At 44.2% G+C, this 14,203-nt stretch overlaps 2 protein-coding genes across 3 annotated transcripts in view; both read left to right on the top strand.

Moving 5' to 3' along the window:
- The window catches only part of arl6 (ADP-ribosylation factor-like 6), a 66,082-nt gene extending 58,719 nt beyond the window's left edge, over window positions 1-7,363 (top strand). For both annotated transcript variants that reach the window (XM_038802177.1, XM_038802178.1), the window contains one exon: window positions 5,722-7,363. In XM_038802177.1, coding sequence (XP_038658105.1) covers window positions 5,722-5,747 — 26 coding nt within the window. In that variant the 3' untranslated portion in view covers window positions 5,748-7,363. The remainder of the gene's footprint in view (window positions 1-5,721) is intronic.
- Window positions 7,364-7,481: 118 nt separating this feature from the next.
- LOC119969033 overlaps window positions 7,482-14,203 on the top strand; it is a 139,018-nt gene continuing 132,296 nt past the window's right edge. The window contains exons 1-2 of the mRNA XM_038802174.1: window positions 7,482-8,066; window positions 12,968-13,190. Coding sequence (XP_038658102.1) covers window positions 13,042-13,190 — 149 coding nt within the window. The 5' untranslated portion in view covers window positions 7,482-8,066; window positions 12,968-13,041. The remainder of the gene's footprint in view (window positions 8,067-12,967; window positions 13,191-14,203) is intronic.

Below are 14,203 nucleotides of genomic sequence, written 5' to 3'. Positions count from 1 at the left end.
CTGACGACAAGGGGACTGGAGAAGGGGATAGTGTCGGCGGTTTATGGAAGAGGAGAAGGCACCGCTGGAAGGGAACAAGGCAAAGTGGGAGGAAGAGTTGGGAGAGGGTATGGAGGAGGGGTTCTGCTGTGAGGTGCTCCGGAGGGTGAACGCCTCCACCTCGTGCGTGAGGTTGGGACTGATACAGCTGAAGCTGGTATATAGAGCACACCTCACAAAGGCGAGGATGATCCGGCTCTTTGAGGAGGTGGAAATGTGTGAACGTTGCGGTGGGGATCCCGCAAACCACGTTCATATGCTTTGGTCCTGTCCAAAGCTGGAGGATTACTGGAAGCAGGTTTTTAGGGTAATCTCTAATGTCGTGCACGTGAAACTGTTCCCGGGCCCTCGGGAGGCCATATTCGGGGTGTCTGACCAGCCAGGGTTGGAAACGGGTGCAGAGGCAGATGATGCAGCCTTCTCCTCGTTGATAGCCCGAAGGCGGATTCTGTTGGGATGGAGATCAACCTCTCCACCCTGTGTCCTGACATGGCGGGGGGACCTGCTGGAATTCTTGACTTTTGAGGAGGTCAAATTTGAACTGAGGGGTAGGATGGAGGGGTTCTACAATTCATGGGTGTTATTCATCATACACTTTCAAGAATTGGATTACATCGAACATTAAGGGGAAGAGGAGTTGGGGGGGGGGGGTATGGGTTAATGGTAACTATGGGTGATTCCTGATTCTTTTTTGTTATTTGTTTATGTTAAAATGCAACCTAATGTTTGGTGGGAGGATGGGATTGTTGTTATTGATATGGGGATTGACATTGCATTCATTACTGATTATTGTTTATTGTTGGTGGGTGTAAATTTGGGAGAAATCGTGAAAAAGGAGAATTAAAATATATATTTTTAAACCTATGCTGATGCCAGACCAAAAGGCCACCAGTATCTATCTGCCTCGGCAAGGAGACCATAGCCGGCTGCCAATTAGCACTTGTCCCCACAAACCGGTAATCAGGCATTTTGGGTTGGTGGGACTCGGGTACTGCTTGTGGCATGCAGGCACCTTGGCACTGTCAGCCTGGCACCCTGGCAGTACCACTTTGGCATCCTAGGAGTGCTATCTGGGTGCTAGCCTGGCACTGCCGTGCGCTCAGGTGGCACTGCCAGGCTGATAGGAACAATGTCAGGGTCACAAGCTGGCATTTTGCCTGCACTGGGGATTGGGCTTGAGGATGCCCTGACTATATAAAGTGGAGTGCGGGGGAGGCCCTGCGTTGGGGCATTGGGTGAGGCGGTCTGGATCACCTTGGGAGATCGGGGTACCATTTAAAAATGACGCCCCAGTCTCTTCCTGCACTGAGGATCTCTGCTCGCTGGAGCTCCTCAGTACAGGGAATACGACAGAGTGCGGCCTCGGCGGCGTGCTTTCCGACGGGGCTCAAACAAAAACCAAATTGCCATTATATAGCACCAGAAACCACCCCGCTAATCCTGCCCAGAACTGACTTTTATTAGTTAAATCGCGGCCAATATCTTGGAGAGGCTTCAAATGAAGCTTTGTGGGTAGAAGCATGGAGTAAAAAAGGGACAGCCACATTGCTAGGTATTTATTATAGAGCCCCATATGGTCAGGGAGAAATTGAGGAGCAAATATTTGCACAATTCACAAAGGTGTGTAAAAATAATAATAGAGTAATTATATTAGTTGCTTTCAACTTTCCCCAATATTAATTTGAATTATCATAGTGTTAGATGGAGTAGATTTCTTAAACTCCTGTATACAGGAGAATGTTTTAGGTCAATATGTCGAGGGTTCAACAAGGAACGATGTAGTGCTGAGCCTAATTCTGGGGAATGAAGCTGGACAGGTGGTTGAGGTGGTGGTGGGAGAGCATTTTAGTGGTAGAAACTACAACATGGTACAATTTAAGCTTTCTATGGACAAAGAAATAGACAAGTTGCAAAAAAAGGTTTTGATTGGGGAGAGTGGATTTTAGTAAAGGCATGATCTGGCCACGGTAGACTGGGAAAAGCTCCATGTGGGGAAATCTACAGAAGAGTAGTGGAGGGATTTCAGAAAGGGAATGGGGAAGATTTGGGCCAAACATATCCCCTCTAGTGCAGTAGGAAGGAGGAACAAGCCCAGAGAACCATGGATGACCTGGGATATTCAGGATACGATGAGAAGGAAAAGAGAGGCTTTTAGCAAGTGCAATGGGAGCAAATCAGCGGACGCATAAGTGGAGTACAGAAAGTTCAGGGTGGAGCTTAAAAAAGCAGTTAGGAGAGCAAAGAGGGGATATGAGAAAGCTCTGGCTGGAAAAGTAGGGAAAATCTCAAGATATTCTCCAAGTATATCAATGGGAAGAGGATAACCAGGGAAAGAGTAGGACAAATTAGGGACCAAGGGATTAATCTATAGAAGAGCAGTGGGGGGGCGTCCAAAAAGGAAATGGGAAGGATACCGGCCCTACATGTTCCCTCTAGTGTGATAGGAAGGAGTAACAAGCCAGAGGTGGAGTCAGAGGACATGCCCCAAACAGGCATCTGGCGCCCGTGTCACGACGGCAGCGAGCAGGAGTGTTTGTCGGGTGTTGAACAAATACTTTCCATCCATCTTCACCCAAGAGAATGAGGGGGTAGGTATGCAACTCTAGGAGAGAGACTGTGAGGTTATTGAGCAAATTGACATGGAGAGTGACAAGGTATTGGAATGAAGGCAGGCTTGAAAGTGGACAAACCTCCAGGTCCGGATGAATTGTGTCCCAGGCTGTTGTGGGAGGTGAGGGAGGAGATTGCAGGGGCTCTGACCCAAATTTTTAATTTCTTTCTGGCCATGGGGAGGTTCCAGACGACTGGAGAATAGCTAATGTGGTTCCACTATTTCAGAAGATTTGTAGGAATAAGTCAAGGAACTACAGATCAGTGAGTATCACATCAGTGTTAGGAAAATTATTGGAGAAAATTCTGAAAGAGAGAATCTATCTCCTCTTGGAGAGGCAAGATTTCGGGGATAGTCAGCATAGCTTTGTCAGAAGGACAGTCATGTCTAACGAATTTGATTAAATTTTTTGAAGAGGTGACCAGGTAGATGAGGGTAGTGCAGTTGAAGTAGTTTCTATGGATTTCAGTAAAGCCTTTGACAAGGTCCCACATGGGAGACTTGTAAAGAAAGCAAATGTACATGTGATACTGGGTAATTTGATCAGATAAGTTCAAAATTGGCTTAGTTGTAGGCGATAGAGAGCGATGACAGAAGGCTGCTTTAGTGATTGCAAGCCAGTGACCCGTGGCGTACCACATGGATCTGTGCTGTATCCTCTATTATTTGTCATTTATATAAATGCCATTGATGATTATGTGAAGGGTAGGATCAGTAAGTTTGCGGATAACACAAAGATTGGTCAGGTGGTTAACAATGAGGTTGATTGTCTTGGGTTACAGGAAGATAAAGACGTGATGGTCAAGTAGATGAAATTTTGAAAAGTGTGAAGTAATAAACTGTGAAAGGAGTAATTTAACAAGGACGTATTCCATGAACGACATGACAGTAGGAACATGACATGTTCTGAGCAACAAAGGGACCTTGACTTGTTTGTCCATATATCTCTGAGGGTGGAAGGGCAGGTTAATAGGGTGGTGAAAAAGGTGCATGGGACACTTGCCTCTATTAATCGAGGCATAGATTACAGAAGCAGGGAGGTCATTGTTGGAGTTTTGTAGAACTGTGTGCAGTTCTGATCACCGCATAATAGGAGGGATGTGATTGCACTGGAGGGGGTGTAGGGGAGATTCACCAGACTGTTGCATGGGATGGATTATTTAAGTTATGAAGAGAGGTTGGATAGGCTTGGGTTGTTTTCATTGGAGCAGAGAAGACTGAGGGGTGACCTGATCGTGATGGAGAAGATAATGAGGGACATCGACAGGGTGGAAAGGGAGCAGCTGTTCCCCTTAGTTAAAGGATGAATCATGAGGGAACACAAGTTCAAGGTGAGGGGCAGGAGGTTTAGGGGGGATGTGAGGAAAATCTTTTTTACCAGAGGGTGGTGACAGTCTGGAATGCACTGCCTGGGAGGGTGGTAGAGGCAGGTTGCCTCACATCCTTTAAAAAGTACCTAGATGAGCACTTGGCACGACATAACATACAAGGTTATGGGCCAAGTGCTGGCAAATGGGATTAGGTAGTTAGGTCAGGTTTTTTTTCACACATCTGTGCAGACTGGATGGTCCGAATGGTAGTAAAGTGGTTCGCACAATGTTCCAATCCAGTGTGTGCCGCCTGTATGTTTTGGTTCCATCTTTTTGAATTCCTGCTTAAGTATCATACAAAGATATGCAGAGGGACAGGTAGTATTGAGAAAACAGGGAGGCTGCACAAGGACTTGGGCAGGCAAGGAGAGTGGGTAAAGAAGTGGTAGATGGAAAACAATGTGGAAAAATGTGAGATTATGCACTTTGGTAGGAAGAATGGAGGCATAGACTATTTTCTAAATGGGAAAAGGCATAGGAAATTAGAAGCACAAAGAAACTTAGGAGTCCTCATTCAAGATTCTCTTAAGGTTAACAAGCAGGTTCAGTCGGCAGTTAGGAAGGCAAATGCAAAATTAGCATTCATGTCAAGAGGGCTAGAATACAAGAGCAGAGATGTAAGTGTACCCGAACAGGTGCCGTAGTGTGGTGACTATGGGATTTTCACAGGAACCTCATTGCAGTGTTAATGTATGCCTTCTTGTGACACTATAAAGATTATTATTATTACTTCTGAAGCTGTCTAAAGGCTCTGGTCAGACCTCATTTGGAGTATTGTGAGTAGTTTTGGGCCCAGGTAGGTTGACCAGACTGATCCCTGGGATGAAGAATTTTTCATATGAGGAGCCGTTGAGGACTCTGGGTCTGTACTCGTTGGAGTTTAGAAGAATGAGGGAGGATCTTATTGAAACTTACAGGATATTGAGAGGCCAAGATAGAGTGGACGTGGAGAGGATCTTTCCACTAGTAAGAGAAGCTATAGCCCGAGGGCACAGATTCAGACTGAAGGGACGATCTTTTAAAACCGAGATGAGGTGGAATTTTTTCAGCCAGAGGGTGGTGAATCTGTGGAACTCTTTGCCGCAGAAGGCTGTGGAGGCCAAATTACTGAGTGTCATTAAGACAATCTTGATTAGTAAGGGGATCAGGGGTTATGGAGAGAAGACAGGCGAATGGGAATGAGAAACATCAACTGTACTACTTGCGCAAAGGACCTTAAATCGGGGCTGACTGCTGGCTGGCTTCCTGCTAAGCCATGATTGAATGGCAGAGCAGACTTGATGGACCGAATGGTCTAATTCTGCTCCTATCTCTTATTGTCTTGTGCAAGATCATTGTGAAGCGGCACCAAACAGTTTGTGCCACCAACAATATAATCATGTTCCAGGCACCGTTTGTCTACTCAGTTTCTCCAGTCATGGCCTGGCATCTGCTTACTTTAGGAGTTTCCCTCCTGTATCATTGTTCCAGTCTCAAACTTAATATTTGGGTTGCGAATTTTTTTCTGATAACTTGCAAGGTAGTTATTTCCATAATTATCTGTTCATAACAGAGTAACCAATAATTTTACAATTATTGACTCCACTTTAAGATGCAACAGTCACATTTTAGTGAATACATTGGTAACGTAATTCTATCAGAAAAAGTATCCCCTTTCCTGCTGGCATCAAGATTATTGATTTTGTGTTATTGATTCACCAGATCAAATCAAAGCAATGAAGGTATGAAGACCTCTGAAAAGAGATGCAGAAGAATGTGATTTGACACAGCTTGAAAGTTGAACATTGTACCAAATATATCTTATCATGTTGGAGACCCAATCTTTTAACTTGTATGCTTAAGAAAGCAACATAATGTAAATAGTCAAAGTAATAATGTAGTATTTTTGTAATACTAGGATACAGTGTAGTTTTACATAGAACTGTATTAAGAACTTATTTAAAGTTGTAATGATCTGTAAGGAGTACTCAATGAGAATTCAGTTTTCTAGAAACATCAACTGTACTACTTGCACAAAGAGCCTTAAATCGGGGCTCACTGCTGGCTAGCTCCAAACATGTAACTGAGATGAAGTGGCTTCATGCATTTCCAAGCTGCATCTTTCTAAACAGCATGAACAACAAATTCAGACCAGTCCAAGTGTCATTCCACAACTGTTAGGATCCTTGGCACCCACGCTATAGACGGCTGTCAGATTGTTCTAAAATTGGAACACCCTTGTTCACAACAAAGCTGCAGAAGGACATTTTCCATCAGAGTAGGACAGCGGGAAAGGGGAACCAGTTTATAGCTCTTTCTGCAGGCAGTACGCCAAATCAGAGTACTTGGAATAAAAATTAAAGTATCTATCTCGACTTGGTGCATTTTCAAAACATGACCCTTATTGGCCAATTGTATGGCCCAGATTTTGTTATTGAATGATGACAAAACTATCAGTGTTCATTGTCATTACCATGCTGTGAAACTAACAGCATTTTCTGGCATCCGCACATGTGTGGTTAAACTTGGAAATCAAAAGTTGCTCTGTGATTCCCTACTCATCCACAGGAGTGAAGTCCCCGCATACGGAAGTCTTTTGGAAATTACTGGACTGACGAGAACTTGCCTTTTTATGCTGTAATATCATTGCTAAAAACCCTGACAATATCTTGCCTTGTTAATGAGGTGCAAATTGCACTTTAACATTGTACTAAGTCATGACTACCATTGAAGAACTTCTTGCCATGGAAAACTAATTTTATATTTGTATAGTATCAAACTTTTTCATGAGTACAAAATTCCATAGTTTTTCATTGTTAATTCTGATATTTCAATCTTTATTTCGATCTCTGTGAAATTTATAAAAATTGAAGAATTGTGAGAATTCCACAATGTGATTGACTGCGACTGCCTAACCTGTTTGATGGCATCACTGTTGCTGGAAACCTGGAGATCCCCTTGACTTGATGCCAGATGAAAGGAGAAATCCACTCCAAAGAGATCACTAGATCTTTGTGGGCATCTTTCTTTGAGATCAATGGCGGGTGCTGCTTCAATACTGACCACAAGATCTGGGCCATTTGTTGTGTACGTGATGACAGGCTAACTTTACTTGTAAACATGGCAGTATTTTCCTTTGTCATTTTGTTGTCACCCAAACAAAATGCATTTTTCACATGTTTCATTTTTAAAGTTCACTTAAGTTGAGAAGTTAATAAGTTTTAAGAGAGTTTTAATTGTATTTGCTTAGATTATTACTGATCACGTTTAGATAGGTGTTATGAAAGAATGAAATCAAATTAGTTAAAGGGCCTTGTTTTATTTTAACCTATCTTATGAACTAAATAAAGTAAAGCAAATCAAATGGTAGTACTGTATGTAGTTTCTTTTGGAATCTTCAGATATCAAAAAGTAATTGAAAGTCTTCAATCCATGAAGTGTTCTACTTTATCACATGACAACAATTTACCTACGAGTGCACGCACTTCAATCTTTTCACACTGTTACATAGGGCATAATAGCTCAGCTTGCTAAATCCCTATCTGTGCTGTGCTAGAAAGTGAAAATGCCACCAAATAAGTTAATTTGTTTTCCTTTCCACTGATTATTTAGACACCTGGCTCTTTGTATGTATGTCCACCCCTGTTGTATTTCCATTTCCCCTACAAGTTTTGCCATACACATTAATGAATCGTGTTTGGAGTAGTTAACTGGCTGCAGCTTACTATTTTACTGTCAAAAGCCTCACACTCGCATATGATACTGTTGAATGCATTATTATTTTCATTGCCTTTAATCCTCACTCCGAAGCGAAACAAATTGAGCTCACTTCCTTTCAGAAGATATCAATGCCTATTTCCTTCTTCAGGATTCACACCACAGCCATTGAAATATAAAATTGTAAGAGAGGAGTAGGAGTGTACCATGTAACCCCTCAGTCTGCACCACCATTCAATTCAATCTACCTCAACCTGACTTTCCCAGCCAGCATCCCTTGACTCCATGAGACATCAAAGATCTGTCTGACTTCAATATACTCACCAATGGAGCATCCACAATCTTCTGAGGTAAACAATTCCAAAGGATCATAACTCTGAATGAAGAAAATTCTCCTCTTTTCGGTCCAAAATAATCAATCTCTTATCCTAAGGACTTGCCGCCATATTCTTGATTCCACAATCGGGGGACAAAAAATCTGTTGTACCTGCATGCAAACTTTCAGAGTTCCTTGTATGAGAACACCAATGTCTCTGCACATCTGAGATGTTCCTTACATTTTAAAGAATATTTTGCTTTTCTTTTACTACCAAGGTGAATAACCTGGCATCACAAATATTGAGGTAACAGCACTGAACAAAAAGGTTTTTAGTAAATACTTGCCCATTAAAAACTGACGTTGTTAAGAAGGCGTACGGTGTGTTAGCTTTTATTGGTAGAGGGATTGATTTTCGGAGCCATGAGGTCATGTTGCAGCTGTACAAAACTCTGGTGCGGCCGCATTTGGAGTATTGCGTGCAGTTCTGGTCGCCGCATTATAGGAAGGATGTGGAAGCATTGGAAAGGGTGCAGAGGAGATTTACCAGAATGTTGCCTGGTATGGAGGGAAGATCTTATGAGGGAAGGCTGAGGGACTTGAGGCTGTTTTTGTTAGAGAGAATAAGGTTAAGAGGTGACTTAATTGAGGCATACAAGATGATCAGAGGATTAGATAGGGTGGACAGTGAGAGCCTTTTTCCTCGGATGGTGATGTCTGGCTCGAGGGGACATAGCTTTAAATTGAGGGGAGATAGATATAGGACAGATGTCAGAGGTAGGTTCTTTACTCCGAGAGTAGTAAGGGCGTGGAATGCCCTGCCTGCAACAGTAGTGGACTTGCCAACACTAAGGGCATTCAAATGGTCATTGGATAGACATGGACGATAAGGGAATAGTGTAGATGGGCTTTAGAGTGGTTTCACAGGCCGGCGCAACATCGGGGGCCGAAGGGCTTGTGCTACGCTGTAATGTTCTATATCACCATTTGATTTGCCATTGTGGCTCAGTCATAATAAATGTAACCAAATGAATACCTGTACACATAATTTAGTAGAATAGAACTGAATTTTACCCATACATTTTTATTTGTACTTATGCTTAGCAGAAAAAGATAATAAGCTAACTTATTGCAGTGGAAAACCTACAAACCATAAATCACACCCAATTGAACACAGCCCAGTCCATCACGCGAAACTACCTCCCATCCATTGACTCTGTCTACACTCCCACTGCCTTGGGAAAGTGGGCAGCATAATCAAAGACCCCTCCCACCTGGGTTATTCTCTCTTCCAACCCCTTCCATTGGGCCGGAGATGCAAAAGTCTGAGAACACACAGGTTCAAAAACAGTTTATTCCCCACTGTTACCAGACTCCTGAATGACTCGCTTACAGACTGAACGATCTCTCCACATATCTTCTCCACTGAGTAGTACTACAATCCATATGCTTCACCCGATGTCTGTGCTTATGTATTTACATTGTTTATTTATCATGTGTCCTATGTTTTTCATGCATGGAACGATCTGTCTGGACTGTACGCAGAACAATAATTTTCACCATACCTCGGTACACGTGACAATAAATCAAATCCAATTGAAGATTTAGCATTCTATTAAACGTCTATTTTCAGTTTATTTTTTCACTTTTGGAAATGGAGACACAGGAGAGTGCAGAGGAAAATTAACTAGATCTGAGCAATTGATTTTTCAGTAATTAAACTACCACATAGTATAACCAGATAAATTCTTAACCTTTGGCACCAAAAGCAGATTACCTAGCTATTGATATCAATACTCTCATTATTTATTAAATGCTCTTATTGACTGTCGTATTTTCATGTATTACAAAAGTGAATTCACCTTAATTCTGAAGTAGTTCCTTGTTTGTAAATTATCTTTGGGATGCCCTTGGGTCTTGAAAGGCGCTATGTAAATTTAAGTTCTTTCTTTATAATTTAGTATTAACGCCTAATTCCAGAAGGGTTAAATGTTCAATTAACAGTGAAGATGTGGGGCAGCACGGTGGCGCAGTGGCTAACACTGCTGTCTCACGGCGCCGAGGTCCCAGGTTCGATCCTGGCTCTGGGTCACTGTCCGTGTGGAGTTTGCACATTCTCCCGTGCTTGCTTGCGTGGGTTTCGCCCCCAAAACCCAAAAGATGTGCAGGGTAGATGGATTGGCCATGCTAAATTCTCCCTTAATTGGAAAAAATGAATTGGGTCCTCTAAATTTATTTAAAAAACAGTGAAGATGCTTTAGATTATGCTATTGTATTATAATAACAATAATGTGGCGAAAAGTAAATTATATTTTTTTTGATAAACAATTTTATTAAGACGTTTTCACACAATACACAGCAATAAGATAAAACAGTGTGCAAAAAAACAATCATTATAGTGTAAGAAACTCAGCTCCCGTACAAGGACCAGCCTAACTACCCCCCAACCTACCCTCACCCCCTCCCCGCTGACGATTAATTTTCCACGAAGAAGTCGATAAATGGTTGCCACTTCCAGGCGAACCCATACAGTGACCCTCTCAAAGCAAACTTAATCTTCTCCAGACCGAGAAATCTGTCAGCCAGGCCTCTGACTTCGGAGGTTTTGAGTCCCTCCATGCCAGCAGAATTTGTCGCCGGGTTACCAGGGAAGCAAAGGCCAAAACGTCAGCCTCTCTCTCCCCCTGTAGTCCAGGTCCTCCGAAACCCCAAAAATAACCACCTCTGGACTCATCACCACCCCTGTTTTCAGTACCCGGGACACAACATCTGCAAACCCCTGCCAGTACCCCCTGAGTTCTGGACATGCCCAAAACATGTGGACATGGTTCGCCGGCCCTCCAGAACATCTGGCGCACATGTCCTCCAATCCGAAAAATTTACTCATCCGGGCCACTGTCATGTGGGCCTGGTGGATGACCTGAAATTGAATCAGGCTGAGCCTAGCGCATGTTGCGGTCGCGTTTACCCTGCTCAACGCCTCCACCCATAAGCCCTCTTCTATCTCACCTCCAAGCTCCTCTTCCCACTTAAGCTTCAGCTCCTCGGTCTGTGACTCCTCCGCTCCCATAAGGTCTTTATATATGTCCGAGACCCTCCCCTCCCCCACCCATCCACTGGACACTACCCTGTCCTGGATCCCCCCCAGGTGGCAGGCGTGGGAAGGATGGAATCTGTCTGCGTAGAAAGTCCTGCACATGCAAGTACCTGAACTCATTCCCTCTCGCCAGCCCAAATTGCTCCTCTAATGCCCTCATGCTCGGGAAGCTCCCTTCCAAGAACAAATCCCCATCCTCTCAATCCCAGCCCTCCACCATGCTCGGAACCCACTGTCCATATTCCCTGGGGCAAACCGGTGATTGTCGCAAATTGGGGACCAAACCGATGCTCCCATTCCCCCCACGTGACTTCTCCATTGGCCCCAGATTCGCAAAGTCGCCACCACTATGGGCTCGTGGAGTACCGTGCCGGCGGGAGTGGCAGAGTTGCCATAACCAGGCTGCCAAACTGGTCCCCCTGCACGAAGCGCCCTCCATCCGCCCCCAAACCTATCCCACACCTACCATCCACCTCCTTATCATAGCTATGTTGGCCGCGCCGTAGTAATTACTGAAGTATGGCAGCGCCAGCCCACTTCCCCTCAGTTCCTCTCAAGCATCACCCTCGTCACCCGCGAGGACTTTCCCGCCCACACAAATCCCATAATCGTTTTATTAACCTTCTTGAAAAAACACTGCAGAATGAAAATAGGGAGACACTGGAAAACGAACAGGAATCTCGGGAGTATTGTCATTTTAACGGTCTGCACTCTCCCCGCTAGTGTCAATGGGACCACATCCCACCTCCAGAACTCAGCCCTCATTTGCTCCACCAACCGAGACAAGTTCAACTTGTGCAACAGCCCCAGTCCCGTGCCACCTGTATCCTTAAGTATCTAAAACTGTCCCCCACTAATCTGAATGGCAGCCCCCTCAATCTACCCTCCTAGCCCCTCGCCTGGACCACAAACAACTCACTCTTTGCCATGTTCAGTTTGTACCCCAAGAATCGGCCGAATTCCTTCAGGATTCCCATAATTTCATCCATCCCAGCCACTGGATTCATGATCAGGTCGTTGGCGTACAATGAAACTCTGTGTTCCACCCCCCCGTCCCAGCCCCTAGAAGCTCTTAGGACAATTGCCAGCCGCTCTATTGCTAACACAAACAGCAGTGAAGAGAGGGGACACACCTGCCTTGTCCCACGGTGCAGTCTGAAATAGTCAGATGTCCTGTTTGTCCTCACACTCGCCTCCGGAGCCTGGTACAACAGTCTGACCCAGTCGATAAAGCCCTCCCCGAACCCAAAACGTCCCAGCACCTCCCATTGATAGTCCCACTCAACCCGGTCGAAAGCCTTCTCAGCATCCATTGCCACAACTACCTCTACCTCCTTACTCTCCGGGGGCATCATAATCACATTCAGCAGCCTTCTTAGGTTGGCCACCAGCTGCCTGCCCTTGATGAACCCGGTTTGATCTTCCATAATGAGGTCTGGCACACAGTCCTCAATCCTAGCCGCCAGGAGCTTGGCCAGAAATTTAGCATCTACATTGAGCAGTGAGATCGGCCTATAGGACCTCCGGGCCTTTGTCCCCTTTCAATATCAGGGAGATGGTGGCCTGTGACATCCTCAGGGGTAAAAAGTAAATTATCTTTAAACGTATGTTGAAGAACAATGAAGCTTTATGAAAGCAATACGGATTCAGTAAATTGAAACGTCAATTACCAATAGCAAAATTAAGATGCTATATATAGATATGTATATACGGCCTCGTATCACAATTGCTGCATCGTTTTTTTCTTATATGTGCGACCACGTGTTTGAAGACATAATTGAGGCGCAGAAACTCCTCCTACACGTCTTTTGACTATTAATAATATCGTCTACTTCCAGCCCAGCCTTACAAGTCTGACCAGTCTAACACTGAGGCCGAGCAGGAAAGCGTAAGGTGAGCTAGAAGCTGGCTGATGTGTGCCGCTCCCCAGAGGGAAATGAATGCGTTTAAAATATCAACAATCTGGCAGGAGGGCGTCGCAAAAAACTTCTCGAAACTCTTTTCTTCGAATAAATCCGTTGAGGAGGATAGCGCAACGAACAATACTTCCGAGAGAGAAAGGTAAATCCGAGAGCCGCCTGGCAGCTGCTTTCACACATTTTATTGGACATAGAAAATAATCTGAACCTTTGTTTTGCTCAAACGGTTGAGTTTGGGACGGGCAGCAAGTTAGAGGATCTGTGCTTCCTTGACACCAAGGGAAATTGCGAAGTCTGTAAGCTCATGTTGCAGGTGCACTTGGAGATCAATAGAAAGGGATCAGCAAAAGGGACGACAGCCACCGATACCTGGAACACTGAGGGGTCTCTGTGGGATGGGGGAGCGGGGTGGTTACAGGGAGGTACTGAGGAGTTACAGGGAAATGAGTGAGAAACACCAGTCTGTGTGGAGGAGGGGAACAAGGTAAGTGAGAGAGATCAATGTGGAGGAGGGGAACAAGGTAAGTGAGAGAGATCAATGTGAAGGAGTGGTCAGGTAAGGAAGAGAGGTCAATGTGAAGGAGTGGTCAGGTAAGTGAGAGAGTTCAATGTGCACATAATGGATATTCACATATCAGACACTTAATTAACTAATAGTTGTCAGTCTGTCATTAAATGCCCATTGACCACAAAGCTTAACCTCTATGCTGTGACTGCTAGAGTCATAGAATTTTACAGCACAGAAAGAGGCCGTTCAGCCCATCGTGTTTGTGCCAGCCATCAAGCACCTATTTATTCACATCCCATTTTCCAGCATTTGGTCCGTAGCCTTGTAAGCTATGGCACTTCAAGTGCTCGTCTAACTGCTTCGAAAATGTAGTGAGGGTTCCCACCTCTACCCCCTTTCAGGCAGTGCTCTGTAATGTAATCCTTTAATGCTGTATTCATATAATAGACCTGTGTGACGTTTGTCTTCTCAAATTGATTACAGAATTCAGGAAAATGATCACAATGAAAGGAATTTCAAAGAGTTTTATTACATAGGGTTTTCTATTGCAACTGTATTTTACATAAATAAATTCCAGGATGAGACTATACAAGGGTGTTTTGTCCTGGAACGTTCCTTTCCATTGATGAGGTTTTGAGTATTTTAAA

The sequence above is a fragment of the Scyliorhinus canicula genome, chromosome 7 (assembly GCF_902713615.1).
Source record: "Scyliorhinus canicula chromosome 7, sScyCan1.1, whole genome shotgun sequence".
In the NCBI taxonomy this organism is placed as follows: Eukaryota; Metazoa; Chordata; class Chondrichthyes; order Carcharhiniformes; family Scyliorhinidae; genus Scyliorhinus; species Scyliorhinus canicula.
The sequence above is the reverse complement of the archived record's forward strand: the minus strand, read 5'-3'. Positions and strand labels throughout refer to the sequence as shown.